The sequence below is a fragment of the Lingula anatina genome, chromosome 6, assembly GCF_051362555.1.
Source record: "Lingula anatina isolate TDL-2025a chromosome 6, LinAna3.0, whole genome shotgun sequence".
Taxonomy (NCBI): Eukaryota; Metazoa; Brachiopoda; class Lingulata; order Lingulida; family Lingulidae; genus Lingula; species Lingula anatina.
The window spans coordinates 7,416,366-7,432,679 of NC_141772.1; the positions used below are offsets into that span (position 1 = coordinate 7,416,366).

Genomic DNA, 16,314 nt, shown 5'->3' on the forward strand with positions numbered 1-16,314 from the left:
GGTGAAATAACGTTTAGCTTGACGTAAGTAATTATCATGGTGTTACTATAAGCTAACGAGGTACTGTTTCACTGGATTTTAAAAACGTAATTGAAACCAATGCAAAACGTTTTAGCTCTACTGACAAAGTTTTTTTAACGAACTCGATGGAAAAATGAAGTTGCGCTGTCCTTATCGATTAAATTAATTGTTGTCAGAACACAGATTAGGTTATCAGTTTGTTTATTTAGTAGTGATTGGAGCAGGTCAGCCCAGGTAAGCACGACTGACACTTTGCGTGGTCCCCGCGGTAGCTGTGGTATTAATTCCGGCTTCGACGTAGTACTGAACATTATGTATTAAAAATTACTGTTGCCTTATAATTATGTCGTAAGTTGGTGAACAGAATATTTTAATGAGAAAACTAGTTATAGAAGATGCAAATAAAACGAAAAGGAGAAAAAAAAAAACAGAAACAAGACAATGAACAAACTACAAGAGTAAACATTGTCATACATTTTATTTAAGCAAAATATCTGCTGAAAACGATAATACAAACGTGAACAACTGTATGTGTCAGATACAGTAATATCAACCTAAAATGGCCCCATCATTCTATATACAGTGTAGATATATACAATGCAAAACAAAAATATAAAAACATTTTAAAAACTGCTTACTGAACATACACAAAAATAATAATAAAGCAATAGCTAAAAATAAAAACTGTAAGTTTATTGTATAAAATAAGGCAAAAAACTTCAAAAACACACTTTTGCTGAGCAATGTCAATGTGCTAACTAATAAAACTACTGTAAAATCTTGCTTTAAGTAATTTTGTGTTTTATGTTGATTATGCCTTTAACAGATCTTTATGGGATTTACGCAATGTTAACCCTGGATGTAGAATGAGGGAAATAATTGATATTGTCACCAAAAATAATGGTTAAGTATACAAGCTTATAACATGTTTGTTTAGTCATTAAAAAAATCATGTAATTAAAACTTGAAATTACACATATTTCAAAATTCTTTGTTTTTATCTTGCACTTTTGTCAAAGCAAAGCCAGAAAGCATGATCCAAGGGTATACATAAGACACAATACTGAAATTGTCACTTTTGTGCAAAAAAATAATTTTAAAAATTATCATAAAGTAATACAGAATAAAAAAGATCTATATAGACCTACCAGTTGGGTCCCTCACAACCTAAATCACTGATAAAAAAATATTCCATTCTAAAAAAAAACTAAGCAGAACTTTAGACTCCTGTTAAACCATCTGCATACTGTAAAGTTATGCAAGTCATGTAGTGAAATTCAAGGCAAGTTTTAAAGGGTTCCTAAATGCAGCGTTGGTCGTCTGCCATGAGCTTAACTGTAATTTTACTCACACATGCCACAACAAACTTTTCAGTGTTATTTTTAACACAAGTAACTTCCAAGAATTTCCAATATGTTGACTTTTTTCTTTTATCAATATAGGAAAACACTGGTTTTTACAAAATGTATGACCACCTGATAAAATATTGCAAGGTAAAAATTTATACCAATACAGTTCAGTTTTGGTAAAAGAAAATTCTATTAAATGTCATGCTCACAACTAGGAGTATATGTTGTTAATGAATTCTGTTTATTGAAAAAAAGATAGCTGCCCCCAACTTAACACACACACACACACATGCACACACACATACACATACACGTGCGCGTGCACACACACACAAAACACACAGCAATATGTACTAAACCATAGGTTCTAAACCATATATGTATACACCAATACATTGAGATCATCACATATTTCTAAAACTTGGACGGAATATTCTATTTTATCATGCAATTCAAAAAATACATAAATGTCATGTAATTTCAGCAGTTACCATCACTGCTATCATAATTATTCAACAGTGTAAGTCACTGCAAAACACAATAGGTGAAATACATGAAGCAGAAACAGTTGGATTACTGAAAAGAAATCAAACCATACACAAAGGCAGTGTATATTACAGCATGGCTTTAGCATCCCCAGTGATCCAAATTGGCAACCTAATGTGCAATTAAAAGGAGGAATTACCCAAATGGAATGCAAAAAATCTCAAGAGGACTATAACAAGTGAACCATCAATACATTCAAGCAACCAACTGAATTATAAAAACACAGCAGTGGATAATAATCAAATCAGAAAACACCGCTCTTGTAAAATTGTATCTTTAAAAAATCTAATCAACTTGGTTCAGAAACTATGCAGTTTTCAAAAATTTCTGTCTTCTGATTTTTTGAAATCATATCACTTTATAACATGATAATAACACAAACACCAACTTCATTTGTGCGACTTTCTTTTCTTTGCAGGTGGACCATTGGTGACCTTGACACTGGTAGGGGAGCACACTGGGGTGTCTGGGATCTGAAGCTCCACGTATTTATCCATAAAAGGTTTCACAGTGCGCCAAATCTGGAAAAAAAAAATTATACATAAATAAATAAATAAATATGTAATGTGACTGTTTCCTATAAAAGTGCACACATGGTGTTTTTGCACTTATATATACAGTATATACTATATATTGTGTCAAATGTTTCATGTTGCGCAAGAATTTCAACTTTAAGAGCAAAAAGATCAATTTAGAGACAGGCAGAGTGGAACAAACATGGTTTAAAAGGTGTCTTAATGTCAGGAATTTTACCTTTTAAGATATATTGGTTTTAATGATCAAATGTGACGTGAGAAAAGAAAAAAAACAGACTTTGGAATTAACTGCTGATTGCATCCACTGAAGTAATGTGATTAAAACATTGGTGATAGTGGCCAGACTGTTTGTTGGCTCCAGGTTGGTTGATTTATTGGCTTGATGTAAGACCTAGACCCCATTTCCAGAGATTAGATCGATCTACTTTAGATCAACCTAACTCCCTGGGGGTTCACGCTAAATAGCTGTCAGCCGAGCAGGCAATAAAGTTAATTACTCCTTTACAGCTTGTAGTAGGAGGGACGGACATTTAAGCCGGATTATCTGACAGTAATCTAGTGAGACTCCCCGGGGGGATAGATAGATATAAAATCTATGGGAATGCCCCCTAGACAAAATCTCTTACCCATGGACATAGGGACCATTCCCAGATCCTATCATACCAACTGTGGATCAATCTATCTCCAAGGGAATTCTCACAAATTGCAATCAACTTAAGCAGCTTAGATGTCTGTCACGCCTACTGAAGCTGCTATAGGGGGTAATTATTTATCGTTTAGCAGCTTCAGTAGGTGTGCCAGACATCTAAGCCAATTAAGCTGAAAGCAATTTAGTGAGAAACCCCTTGGAGAGGGATTGATCCTGTTAGATTGATCTAGGAATCATTGGGAACCCAGTCATAGTCCAAAATAGTGATAAGCGGGCTATAGTTGTATGTCACAATCTGCGGCAATGACTCAATCTTTTCAATGGGCGAAATTATCAAATACTTAATTTTATAATCACAAAAATTAAATTTTAAGAAATTATAACTTAAAAATACAGTAATTGCAAAATTCTCAATTTTGACCCTTAAAAAAGATTGAGTAATTACCCTATGTGTTACAGGATATTTATGTCGCAATCCTCCAGCTGTCACAGCCCTACTTCAGACATTAGTCAACAGAATTTATCTCCTTTCATACTGCCTCAGTAAAGTGGGTAAATACCATCAAGTACAAGTCCAAATAGCTGTATTTTTTTAGTATCATTAACAAATTTCCTGGGTCTAACTGTATTTTCTAAGATTAATTAATTGCCCTCCTTTCTTGACTTGCCATAACTGTGGGAAATTTTTCAAGTCCTTAACTGTGGCTATATGTGGCTTTTTCAACTTCTACCATCGCTTTGAGCACTGTTTTCTAGGTTTTCTAGGTTGTGTGGGATTCAAAATTGAGTCAGGATGGTTGACAGGTGGTGAGTTTCATTAGGAGGTGCAAAACCAAGCTATTTTGGTGACATTTAATTCATGGCATTCATATGTTAAAAATTACCGAAAAATATCCTCGTCTTCAAAAAAGTTCAACCGGATGTGCTAATCTCACACTTTGTCCCCTTAAGATAACCCTTTTTATCAAATTTTCAAGATAATTTTTACTAGATAGAATAAAGGCCCATTCAAAACTACTGAAGCCACTCACTAAAACAGGGAGGTTTAACTGCACAGATGTCTTCGTGATTATGTGTGCACCCCCATAGCAAGCCCTCAAATTCTTTTCACTAAGATACCCCCACAGTGACTGCTCACCCACCTCTTTCAAGAAAAAAGTAAAAACAAAGTAAAATAAATTTAACTTATCAATAAATATCCATTTAAAAGATCTTCTTTAGCAACTCAGAAAATTCTAGCTCAACTATTCAAATATTTTTCCAATATTTGCCATTTTTAGATACATAATTCATGATTCAGAAGTTATACCCCCACTGAGATAAGATCTCTCACCTGTTCCGAACGGAGCAGCTTGGTGACAGCTTCTATGTCTGGTGCCATGAATCTGTCCTTGTCCCAGGACCTAGAGAACAGAGGTCATAGATTTTATTAGTCTATGTCATTGATATCTATATGTGTGATTGACGAGTGATAAGTCATGTTTGAATTTTGGGGGCTGATGCTCTTTTTTTTTTTTTTTTTTTTGTGTGTGTGTGTGTGGGGGGGGGGGGGGGGGGGGGGTTGGCGACCACAAGGATTAAAAAACAGTTTTAGACAGTACAGCGATGAAAAATTGCTGTTTTTTGCTAGCTATACTGTTCTTTTATTTTGTTTCATTTATTTATTTTATGGGGGAGGGGGGCTATAGTGAAAAGGGAACCTTACATGTACATGCCCCCACTATACCAGTATTGCATAATTTTAACTTATTAAGTTATTGTTACATTGGCAATTGAACTGATATAACTAATAATATATTCATATCATATGGAGTAAACTTTTTCAACCTGTTGCAGTATACAGTTTATACCAGTAACTTTAAAAAATCAGTTACTTTAATTCATAATATAACTGCCAATCCATTTAACTAAGGGGTCACATTTTTTACTGTCAAACTGGGCAAGGAAAACATACACACCCTAAAAAGAACAGAAAGTAAATCTGCAGTCATTTTCATGATGGTACAAGTAAATCTCAAAGACTGAAGAAGCAAATCATTAAAAAAGAAAAAAAATCAAATGCATCTTGACTATCTGGTTGAGCAGCAAATCATCCTAACAAGTTGAAAGAACAACTATTCTAAAAAAAGTTTAAAAACATTTAATGACCTCTACAAGTTACAGGAAAAAAACATGCACTGACATCAATCACACATGTATTTGCTAGTGATAAATAACATATTAATTCAGCTAAATACCAACATCCTTTACAGAGTATACAATAACCAGTGTTAAATTAGGATGTTTTCCAGTGAAAGATCACTGTGACCTTTTCTGGCATTATCAGGCTAATCTAGTGTTAATAATTATGGGATGCGATGGAAGGAGAGTGAGAAAGGGGAATTCTTACCTACACCTGTATTGGATAAACATTTTCTTGGATCAATGCATCATGGTTTTAATTCATCAAATGGCCAAAAGATGTTCAGTAAAAGCAAGAAAGTTGGCCATATTAGATCTCTGCTAGACCTAGGATATCTATAGGGAAAGGTTAGGGGTCACATATGCCACAAAAGCCCTTTCAAGCATGTATAATTGGTACTTTTCTAGTCTATTCAAAAATCAAATCACCCAGTTCAATTATAAAAGCTTCTTATGAAAAAAAAATAACATATTCTATAAGACAAAGATGACCATCTGCCCCAGCAGTAACTATATATATCATCAATGCATTTAACTTCAAATTAATACTTTCTTCACTGTTGTGAAAATGCAATGATCAATTGATAAAATTCAATTTGGAATTAACACTCACTTGACCACAGTTCTGACCAGTTTGTGGACCTCTTCCAGAGGAGCTGTAGTCTTCAGGGGTCTCAGGAACTCTATAGCTTGGCAGGCTGACAGGAGTTCTATGGCCAATACTGTTGAAAATGGATACAGATTTGCTTCATGAAATACAGATTTCGATACAGATGTGCTTCATAAAAATTAGTATCATCAACACTGATTAAACACACAACTGCTTCATTTCTGAAACTTTTCCATTGCATCAGATGTGCCAAAGTTACTGCACATCCCAACACACTGAACCTCTGCTCTACTATAATCAAGGAGTTATAACTGTTATAACTCCTTGCTATAATCACCATGTCAACCTTACACCCACAAATTATTCACTCCAATCTCTTCTCATTCAAATGACCCAGTGTTTATACTATACCACAAGTTATATACTTGTACTATACCACATATAATTTACCCTGTATTGTACCACACATACCTTATCCTATACTATACCACATGCAACTTATCCTATAGTATACCACATACCCTGTACTATACCAAACATAATTCACTCGATTCTATACCATAATAACTTACCCTGTTCCACGTTCTCCACCACCATCAGTGCTTTCCTGGCAGACCAGCCCCCCATGCTGACATGGTCCTCTGTCCCAGCACTGGTTGACAGGGAATCCACGGAGGAGGGGTGACACAGGGTCTTGTTCTCTGACACTGAAAAAAAATTAAAAAAAAGGGTAATTGGTCATTTTGAAAGAGCAAAACTGAATCATTATTTCAGTTAATTTGCATGATAGTAAATGATAATTTTGTGAATAGCAAAATCCTGCCTATGGCCACATTCAGAACCACTTGATCCACATATTAACTAGTCCACAGGTCAAATATGGCACCCCCTTGACAATGGATCTCGGCCTCCAACACATGCCATCAAAGTAGGTCCAGAGCAATTAAATCTCAGCATGCATTCAAGTGGGTGGCAATATATTTGGCCCACAAACTAGTTAGTCCTTGGATGAACTGTTTCTGAATGCACCCTATGCCAGTGTATGTGTACCTACCTAATGCTGCAGCAGTGCAGTGTGCTATCATGAACCCTGAGTTAAGACCACCACCACTGGTGAGGAATGGGGGAAGCTCACTTAATGCTGGAAAGGTTTGTGAAATAACCATCAATAAAGAACAAGTCACTCTATATGTGTATAATCTACAATCAGCAGCTGTGGGGAATTTTCTCGATCTACTCGCAATATGCCATATTTTGTTGGCTTTCTGGCCATTTGCCTCTGAGGATGATGGAGTTAATGTTAATTTACATGTAGCTTCTGTCTGAAGTTGTGAGGTCAGCAGAGAAAAGCACCCCTCATCAAATTATTCAGTGGTTATATCATAACAAATAGACTGGTTAAAACATTACCTAGGAAGTGTAAATACTGAAAATACTGCTTTAGTCATAATTATCTGTCCTACAGAAAAAATGCCTGTAATGCTTTCTTTATCTGTCATTAAAGCTGTGGTAATAGCAAATTTTAAAACTAATCTATTTTGTTTTTTAATCATCTTTTACCAGTGCCATATTGAACTGATCAAAAATTGCACTGGAAAAAATGCAAGATTAATGTACATAATAAAGTGTAGTGGGAATTTTTAAGCAATAAATGATTAGTATTATTATCATTATTAATGTTGCTTTAAGTGAAGTTTGCTTATACCTGGATTTACAAGTCTTTCGGTTCTCCTCTCACTCATGTTTGCAATTTCATGGATCCCAATGGCAAGATAATCAAGAGCCTATTGAAAAAGGAAGTAAAAAAGTTTTCTTTTTGTATTTCTACAATGGTTCATTTAACAGATATGACCATTTCATTCTTTAAATCTGAAGTAGCTATCAGAACAGCAGCCAATCTGGTGCACTGTCCTGTAATTCACATTTTCAAAATCAACTACCATTTTTTGTCAATATTAGCTCAGATCTACCGAAAAGGTTTGAGGTGATTTTAGAGTAGAAGTGCATGTATGTATTTAATCAGCAAAGAGGGATTGGAGAATCTTGGGCAATGTGCTTGTGTAGTGCATACCTTTGCAGGATATTCTCCATGGAAGTTCCCACCAGAAATGGATTCCCCACGATCAGGGAATATCATCTAGACATCTGGTTAAGAATTTCTCTTAAAAAATTTGAATTGAAAAAAATGTGTGCAAAATAAACATTATATTCCAAAGTGGCCATATACATTTTGACCCACATCATTAACATATTTAAAATGTGTACAGTTTGTATCCAGCTAATCAACATAAAAAAAAAGTTGGCAGTGGGGTGGGATGAAATAACCACCCTTTTGTCCAAAAAGGTATTTTTGAAACAAAATTTGATCTACTAGTTCTATTTCTCTTCTAAAATTTCATTAAAGAGGGGGGTTAAAAGGTCAATTTTTCACTAAAAAATCCCTTTGAAATTTTTTGACAGTCTTGATGTGGCATTGAAGTTTGTGTTCATGCAAAGTATAAATACATAAAATCACCCAGATTTAAAACCTAGAACAATGGATACAGGATTGTCAGTAGCACTGTTCATTTCCACAGTGAGAACTCCTTTTACAAAGTCTACAGTATCATGGACCACACCATGGACCTAGAAATAAGAATACTTCCATCAAATAGTGTTATGTGACACATCTTGTCTTTTTTACTTTTTCTTTTCAAACTTTATGTAGCTGATATGCTTCCCCTAACACTCTCTTAATCTGCTTGTATTGAATATTGTTTGGTTAAAAATTGTGAAATGCAAACAATGCTTATATTAATAATTGAATATATATACCAGGTAAACTTTTTTTGGCAGAATTTTGTTATCTTTAACTTCATGTTCCTTTACTATCACAATGTCTTTTAAAATACCAGAGTGAAGTGTCCAAAGCACTACTAGTACATCTTTCCCATCTCACAATCGATGTTTTGTTTTTTATAGCTTCAAAATTTAAAAGCTTTTTTTTTATTTACTTATTATGTTTTTTTTTTTAAATTTCAAATCTTACCTGTGGAGTGCAGCGAAGTGTGTAAGCGTCCTGGACACGGTCACAAAACCTGTGACTCTCTGCAAGAAGATAAGTGAAAATCTTTAACAATTAAAAAATAAATGTTATACAACTGTAAACGCCATTGGAAATGGTTCCATTGAGTGATATTTTTATGGAGACATTTAAAACAAAATAATACTTTATAAGGTTAAGTTTTAAATCTGAAGAAAAATTTAACATCATGAGGCTCTTGCCAACTGGCACCATCACCCTGGGACAGACCTTGGGATAGTCCCTGTGACGGACCCTGTGAAGGTCTTTGGGACAGATCCCAGGATAGACCCAAAGATAAACCTTGGGAGAGACCTTAGGACTAAACCTGAGATAGACCTTGGGAAGGACTTTGGGATAGGCCTTGGGATAGACCCTGGGATAGACCCAGAGACAGACCTTGAGACAGACCTTGGGATAGACCCTGGGGTAGACCAGTGCAGATCCAATGAATCCAAAGTGTACTTTTACCTGCTATCTCTGAGGGGTAGATAGTGGAATGGAGCAGAGAGCGCAGTCTTCTGGCCACCTGAATCTGGCCTTTGTGTGGACGCAGTTTATGGATGTCTGAAATAATTTTAATAGGCATTAATACAGAATTTAAACTGTGTACTTTAATTTTTTTCAAATTTTTAAAAATGTACATTCTTTCATTTTTATCATTTTCCCTTCACTGTTTTCTTTGTAAGATTTACAATTATTTTCTGAACTTAAATATATGAAAAAGTTTTGATAACAGGCCCACAAATCTTTTTCAGGGTGCATGGCATAAAAATCTATTGAAAAAATTTTAACACATTACCCATTCATTTTGTACTCATGTTATACCATATATGTATTGCTGTTCTCATCTTACCAGTATCAAATGCCTTGGTTGTTCCTTTCAGAACATCAATGGTCAAAGCAGCAATCACATCTCCCTGGCGAGCAGCTGTCCCAGCTCTCTCCACAGCTGGAGAGATAAAAATTGTGACACAATCTCAACTAGCACAATGTTGAGTATCCTGCACATCTAAGCACATTTCTCAATTCACTACATATACAGCTCATTAAAATAAGCACAAATAACAATACAATTACATTTAATTCATATGTAAGATGAAAGAAATAAAACTTATAAATGAATACTTAAAGTAGTGATAAAAATGGTTGTTAAGTATTTGCTACGTTCAGTAGCTCTATCTAAAAAAAGATTAATTTTCATGTACACTAAAACTGTTTCATAAACAAACTAAATTTGAAATAAGAGTATTATGCAGTAGGCTTTAAAATGTTAATAAAAAACTATCATCAGCATCCACTTTAAGTGGCACAGGGAAAATGCCCTAGAGGCACCTTAAGTTATATTACCACTATAATTTGTTGTGGAACTGTGTATTTCTCATAAAAAAATTTAATGTACACCATACCTTCTATGCCAAGGGCAGTAATAAGTTGGGTACCATTGATGGCAGCCAGACCCTGGAATTTTCAAACAAATAATTTCATTTTTCTCATGCAACATTCAACAAATTGATTCCTCACCAAGAAAATCCGGGGGTAAATAAATCTAGGCCCATGGGCAAATACATGACACATGCCTAAATGGCAATGGGTGTACATTTTAGCTCATGCATGATTCCCAAATGACACCCAAGTCAACATACACATATTATTCAGTGACAAAACAATGAATGTAAGTCCATCCATCCCATTGAATGTCATGCCCTATTACTCAGTATTTTCATTACACCGTTGATAAACAAATACGGTTAATCAAGCCTCACCTCCTTTGCTCCAAATTCTACAGGTTTCAGTCCATGAGATTCTAAAATCTGCAATGGGAAGAAAATTTATGTTCCAGTAATCATGAAAACGATAATGCCAATTAATTTATATCGTTGAGTACATAATATATTTTTTCAACACTAGGTACAATGCACTCAAAAAAGGTTTACTGCTCCATTAGACTATACAGTCATGTTGTGCCCAACAGGTTATATTTTATTTGTGTGAGGTCTTTTGTTCAGAGGAGGCAATTAAGCCTATTTTTTTTTTTAAGATTTGCAAACCTTCCACATTTTGATTCTAATGTATCAATTTCTAACATTAAGTGTATCAACAAAATAAATGTCCAAATATTTTTTTTTTCAAATCAAAGCATGCTGAATTAATTAAGCTATAAATTAAAGCATGCCGAATAAGTTAAACGTTTAACACTGTTATAAAAATTTGAAGGTAAAATGGTGTCAGAATTCTACCAAAATTTTTAAAAAATCATATTTGAATAAATTGCCATTTTAGCATATGGCAAGTACTCAATCTTTTCATTGGGGGGGGGGGGGGAATAGTGAATTTTACAGACAGGGTAATTTTATAAGACATGACTTCTTTAAAGTAAAACATTCCTATTGAGTGGTAGCAAGAAAATTAAAAGCAGGTCATTGCACAGTTATACAGAATATAAATTTTGTGATGATAAAATTATGTATCTGAAAGTTTGATAGTTTTTGCCCATTGAAAAGTTCGAGTACATGTAATTACCATATATCAACTTACATATTTTGCCTCTCCCCATCCACTCTCTGGGCTCCACATCTTACCCTCCCCCATGAGCCCCAGAGCCAGATGAGACAGGGGGGCGAGATCACCACTGGCGCCCACGGTACCCTTCTCTGGCACCCAGGGTAGACAGGATGCTAAATAGAACAAAGCAAAATGGCATTGCCATGAGAGAGAGAGAGAGAGAGAGAGAGAGAGAGAGAGAGAGAGAGAGAGAGAGAGAGAGAGAGAGAGAGAGAGAGAGAGAGAGAGAGAGAGAGTCCGTCCTTACAAAACTTAAGATTTTTTCCAGAAAACAATTTTTAATTTTTTCTTGCTTTTTAAAAAAGTAATAAAGAACTTAATGAAAAAGAGACAATTCAAAGAAATTAAGATTATTCCTGGATGTGTCAGTACTCATAATATCTTGTACAATTATTAATGCACAATAGACAACATGCACACTGCATATTGTCCTACCATTGAATGCATCTATGAAGTGACCCATGCTTTTCCTTGACATGCCACTGTGGCCCTTTGCCATGACGTTAATTCTTAAGGCCAGCAACATGCGTGTGCGCTCAGGCGAAAGAGGTGGACCAACACCAGCTGCATGTGAACGAATCAAGTTTTTCTGCAACTCACTGACAATAAAAAATTAGACAATTATGTCTGTACATATGTTAATTACACCTTTAAGAAAACATATGGTTAACAACTTCAAAATAATGAAAAGTACACATTCATCCACATTATATGTATCAAATAAGACTTAAGTAAAATAGCGGATTTTATTTTTAATTTACCAATTCAAACATGGAAGAATATTATGGAAAATATGTATAATGATGACTCAGCAATAACTGCCCATTAATTACAAAATCTGACTTTTCTTTACCATCTAATCGCAATGTCTAGACTTAATAAACAAGTAACTTCCAATGTGATATGACCCCAAAAATCTAATCACTTTTCACTCAGATGAATTGAAATAAATTTCAAGGTTATAAATTTGATAAAAAGTTTTTAGGAAATAGACCAGACATGGTCATAGTTAAGAATTTAATGTGGACATTTTCAATACCTAATCTCTTTTAAACCAATCAAAGTAAATAACTTGAACAAATTGTCTTTATAAGTATCATAACTGAAAACCAACTTACAGCAGCTTTTCTTGTTCAATAACAACCCTTGCAAACTTGCCAAAGCCAGTAGTGACTCCATACACAGCTGGAAAGTAAGAATAATCATGTCACACTTTATTCAACTTGGAAAATGGCATGTTAAAAAAGGAAGAAGAATCAATAAAAAAAAGTCTAATGGAGAAAAACGTTCATTTGTAAACTATCAATCAAGATGGATTCCATCAACATTTTCAGAAACCATTTCACTATTACTGTTAATATATATGTACATATTAAAATGAATGAGCTTATACTCATTACACAGGATATAAGAATTTAAATTACTTTTATTTTCTTTCACCATGCAATCAAGCAGGGCTCTTGCCTTGTCCACCTTTTCCCAACTTTCTGTAGTTACCTGGGCAATGAAAAAATACCCCAGTGATTTTAACATACAAATATAACACTGATGAACACGTATTATTTGATTTTTTAGATATACTAGTAAAGTCATGACATCATTTGGAATAATCATTGAGCATCACAACATGAACTTTCATTTGCGCCAGAGACCAGTTTTCATTTATCTACTGTAGGACAATACTGTAGTTTGAAAATGTTTTCTACCTTTATTTTGTACTCCCCCTTCCCTAGCCTCATGAGGTCATCAGCTGTGAGGCTACTGCCATCCAAGTGAATGTACTTCAATTTTTGAAAAACAAAATGTAATAATCAATAAATACATACTGGGTAATGAACATTACAGATTTCTGTTTGGTGAATGTTGGAATGAGTAAGCACTCATACAAAAATGAATGAATAACTACAATCAATGAATACATTAGGTAAATAAACCTAAAGACTGACAAATAAAGGAAAGTACACTGTACCTGTGAAATAAATTCATAATTGGACGAGAAATTGACTAAACATGGGAGAAAAGAACAGATTTCAAGAAATAAAAGCTAAAAAAACAACAGATTCATGGCACAGATCTTCAGCTCTCTTTATACCAGCATCAATGAACAATGTCAATGAACTTCTGTGTACTGAGCACAACTACCGGTACAGCCTACCCAAACCATTCGGACACATTGTGTATTTTCGCGTATTTTCAAGTCAGGCTGGGTCAGATCAGGTCAGATAAGAGGTGCAGTGTTTACTACAGTATAGGCAAGCATAGAAAAAATCAATTAAAAATTTGATGTAAGTTATTGGGTTCAGATTACATGAATTTCTTTAAGTCTCTTCATAAAATATGTGACTGTATAAAATCGCTACCCTGGTTTAAAAGTTGCACTTTTGGAAGTAAGTTTTGCTGTTTTTCTCTGATCTGACAGATCTAGAGATTTTGCAGAATGCAGCATTTAATAATTCTAATAAATAGAACAAAACACAATTATGATATACGTACTCAAAATCTGGTAAAATTGACTAATTCTTGTTAAATGGATTGGCTTGTTGCTAAAAAGGTGAAGGCAGGGTGACCAAAGAAAAACAGCAGTCTGAGGTAAGGGACCCAGACATTAAATGACCTTAAAATGCTGTCAATTGATTGGCTGATAAGTAGGTTAAGCTGGTTCTGTACTTAAACGTGCAAACAATACTTCCTTTTCAATACCATTTTCGTGTATTCTTAGGTTAAGATACACAAAAATTTGGAAATTTTAAAAGTCCACGGTGGTTTACTAAATTTTAAAATACTAAATTCTTGCTCAATGCTTCTTTTAGAAGGGTATGCATGCACAGTTATCACTTTCAAATTAAAACACATAGGGGAATATGTTCAGTTAGACATAAAGAAATGTCACTTTTCTGTAACATTTTCACTGTTTTTTTTAAACTAATTTTTTGAAAATTAAATAAAACTTTAAAAGACATGATTGTTAGTTTATTACATTCATGCTAAATGAACTCACCTCATTGGGTAGAATATATGAGCCTGGACTTGGATAAAATGTCAAGGAGTTCTTAATGAAAAAAAGTCATAACAACATTGCTGTGCATCTTAGTTTGACAGACCTGGTTAACAGCCAAGTTTTGATCAAAAACAAAAAAAAAAATTGCCGTAAGCAAACTTATATTTCTTGGAAGTAGGGAATTTTCCATTTCTAAAAATAGGATTTCACTTATTAACTCCACTGATGAAGTGTTTAGAAAACAAGCAGAAAATATACCGGTAAGCAATACAATTTTTTATTTCTTTTAAAAAATGAAATGAAGCCTTTCTGCAAGAAAAAAATTATTATAGACAATTTCAATATGATACTTCTGGCCCCATAGCCAGCAATTTCAAAAGTAGACCTTTTGGCATGCAATCTTCGTTAACCTAGATAAATTTTACCCAGCAGGAACCTTCTCCCAGCAAAAAAGGGAGTTCTTTTAAAACAAAAAGGATACACTTGCTCTGGTATATAGGTTACTTCCACTGGGCCTGTGATTGGGCTGGAGACATCGCTTTCCAATACTGAAAATAATTAAAAAGATACTTGTTACAGAGGAAACTGCATGACACTTCATGTCAATATTCTTGGAGAAAATTAGGTTAAAATGCAATCAAAACCAAATCAGATGACATTCTTGCTTGGGGGAGTAGTAATTGTCTTTGGATAGATAGTACATGCACCCTGCACATGCAAGCTTGTGTGTATGAGTGTGCGTATTGTGAAACCATTAATCTGCCTTTAGGATGTCAGTGGAGGGGGGGGGGGGGGTGCTTATAGAAAGAGTTTCCAGTAAACTTTTAAATTCTGATTGGCCTTGCAGCTAAGAGATGGTCAAATTTACAAAAACTGTAGACTAACATTGGCAGTGCATGTGGGCACAGTCTGCCGTGTGGCGGCAGTTCACTGCTCTATGAAAGGCCTCTAGGCCTATATCAAACAATATTGCGTGGATAAGTACAATTGAATACCTGAAGCATACAAATCAGTCTAGTCTGGGCCAGTCTGAACCTACCTTATAAAACGTAATATGTTTTCAAGCTTTGTGTAACTGCAAGCGCAAGGCATTGTTCCGTGCTGCCTTAGCACTTTGTATTCAATACAACTATTATTTAACCGTCAAATTTTCATCGTGCACATGTTTACAACTATATTTTTCTATTCACTTCCCAGACTTCATCTTTCCGGTCAACTTATCGTAGACTTTCATCTATACTCACGAAGAGATTATTCTAAATCAGTTAAACAATTAATCCAAAACTTTCTCTCATTTTGTATTGTTTGGTGATTGAATACCCACGTGTTGTTGGTACATGCATACTGTATGTTATCGTGTTGTGAAAACTACTACTACTACATGTATCTTTATTAAAATGTAAAACATGTATCAAAAGACTCCAAACTTACCAACTGAAACAAACTCGTTGTCATCAAGCACGGATTTAATTAGGTCAGCAGGATCGAGAATGGCCCCTCCTTGCGTTTTACGAACTTCAAATACTTTTTCAATCTCGGTCACATTTTTGTTGGAATCATGCTCAACTGTGCCGCTTTTGTTTCTCGTGTATCGACGGAGTGCCTCTTCACCTAGCCAACCTATAGTTTCATTCCCCCTGCTGCATGGAACTGCAAACCACTCGCCCCTTACTCGCACTGAAAGCTTCATTCTCTCTTCTTGTGTTCTTGTTTTCTGTGTGTTGGGAAACTGCGCTTTTATTTTGAGCCCGTCAACACTCCCCAAGCCACGTGCTTATTTATGTTGTCGCGAAAGCGG

General features: G+C 34.8%; 1 protein-coding gene across 3 annotated transcripts; it reads right to left on the reverse strand.

Moving 5' to 3' along the window:
- Positions 1–480: 480 nt before the first annotated feature.
- LOC106171624 (histidine ammonia-lyase) lies at positions 481–16,286 on the reverse strand. 3 transcript variants are annotated; one of them, XM_087014409.1, is made up of 22 exons: positions 15,948–16,284; positions 14,998–15,064; positions 14,517–14,544; positions 13,225–13,299; positions 12,943–13,015; positions 12,637–12,703; positions 11,954–12,117; positions 11,492–11,631; positions 10,720–10,767; positions 10,363–10,414; positions 9,810–9,905; positions 9,425–9,520; positions 8,921–8,979; positions 8,437–8,517; positions 7,964–8,029; positions 7,598–7,676; positions 6,947–7,033; positions 6,465–6,599; positions 5,896–6,004; positions 4,435–4,504; positions 2,305–2,437; positions 481–2,027 (listed from the first exon to the last, which is right to left on the reverse strand). In XM_087014409.1, the coding sequence occupies exons 1-21, from the start codon at positions 16,204–16,206 to the stop codon at positions 2,306–2,308; spliced, it is 1,983 nt and encodes a 660-aa protein (XP_086870535.1). In that variant the 5' UTR covers positions 16,207–16,284; the 3' UTR covers positions 481–2,027; position 2,305. The 3 variants fall into 3 exon arrangements, 2 of the variants coding, with proteins under 2 accessions (XP_086870535.1, XP_013407515.1); XR_015334907.1 differs by lacking the exon at positions 481–2,027 and adding an exon at positions 5,491–5,618 and having other exon boundaries at positions 2,383–2,437; positions 15,948–16,286; XM_013552061.3 differs by having other exon boundaries at positions 481–2,437.
- Between the last annotated feature and the right edge of the window lie 28 nt (positions 16,287–16,314).

What these genes read in the sequence shown, in the direction of transcription:
- LOC106171624 (XM_087014409.1), bottom strand. Translation starts at nt 16,206, where the DNA reads ATGAAGCTTTCAGTGCGAGTAAGGGGCGAGTGGTTTGCAGTTCCATGC. An exon ending in AGGGGGAGTACAAAATAAAG is followed by an intron (nt 13,016 to 13,224) that starts GTAGAAAACATT and finishes TTCATTGCCCAG; the next exon opens with GTAACTACAGAAAGTTGGGA. An exon ending in AACCAAGGCATTTGATACTG is followed by an intron (nt 9,521 to 9,809) that starts GTAAGATGAGAA and finishes AAATTATTTCAG; the next exon opens with ACATCCATAAACTGCGTCCA.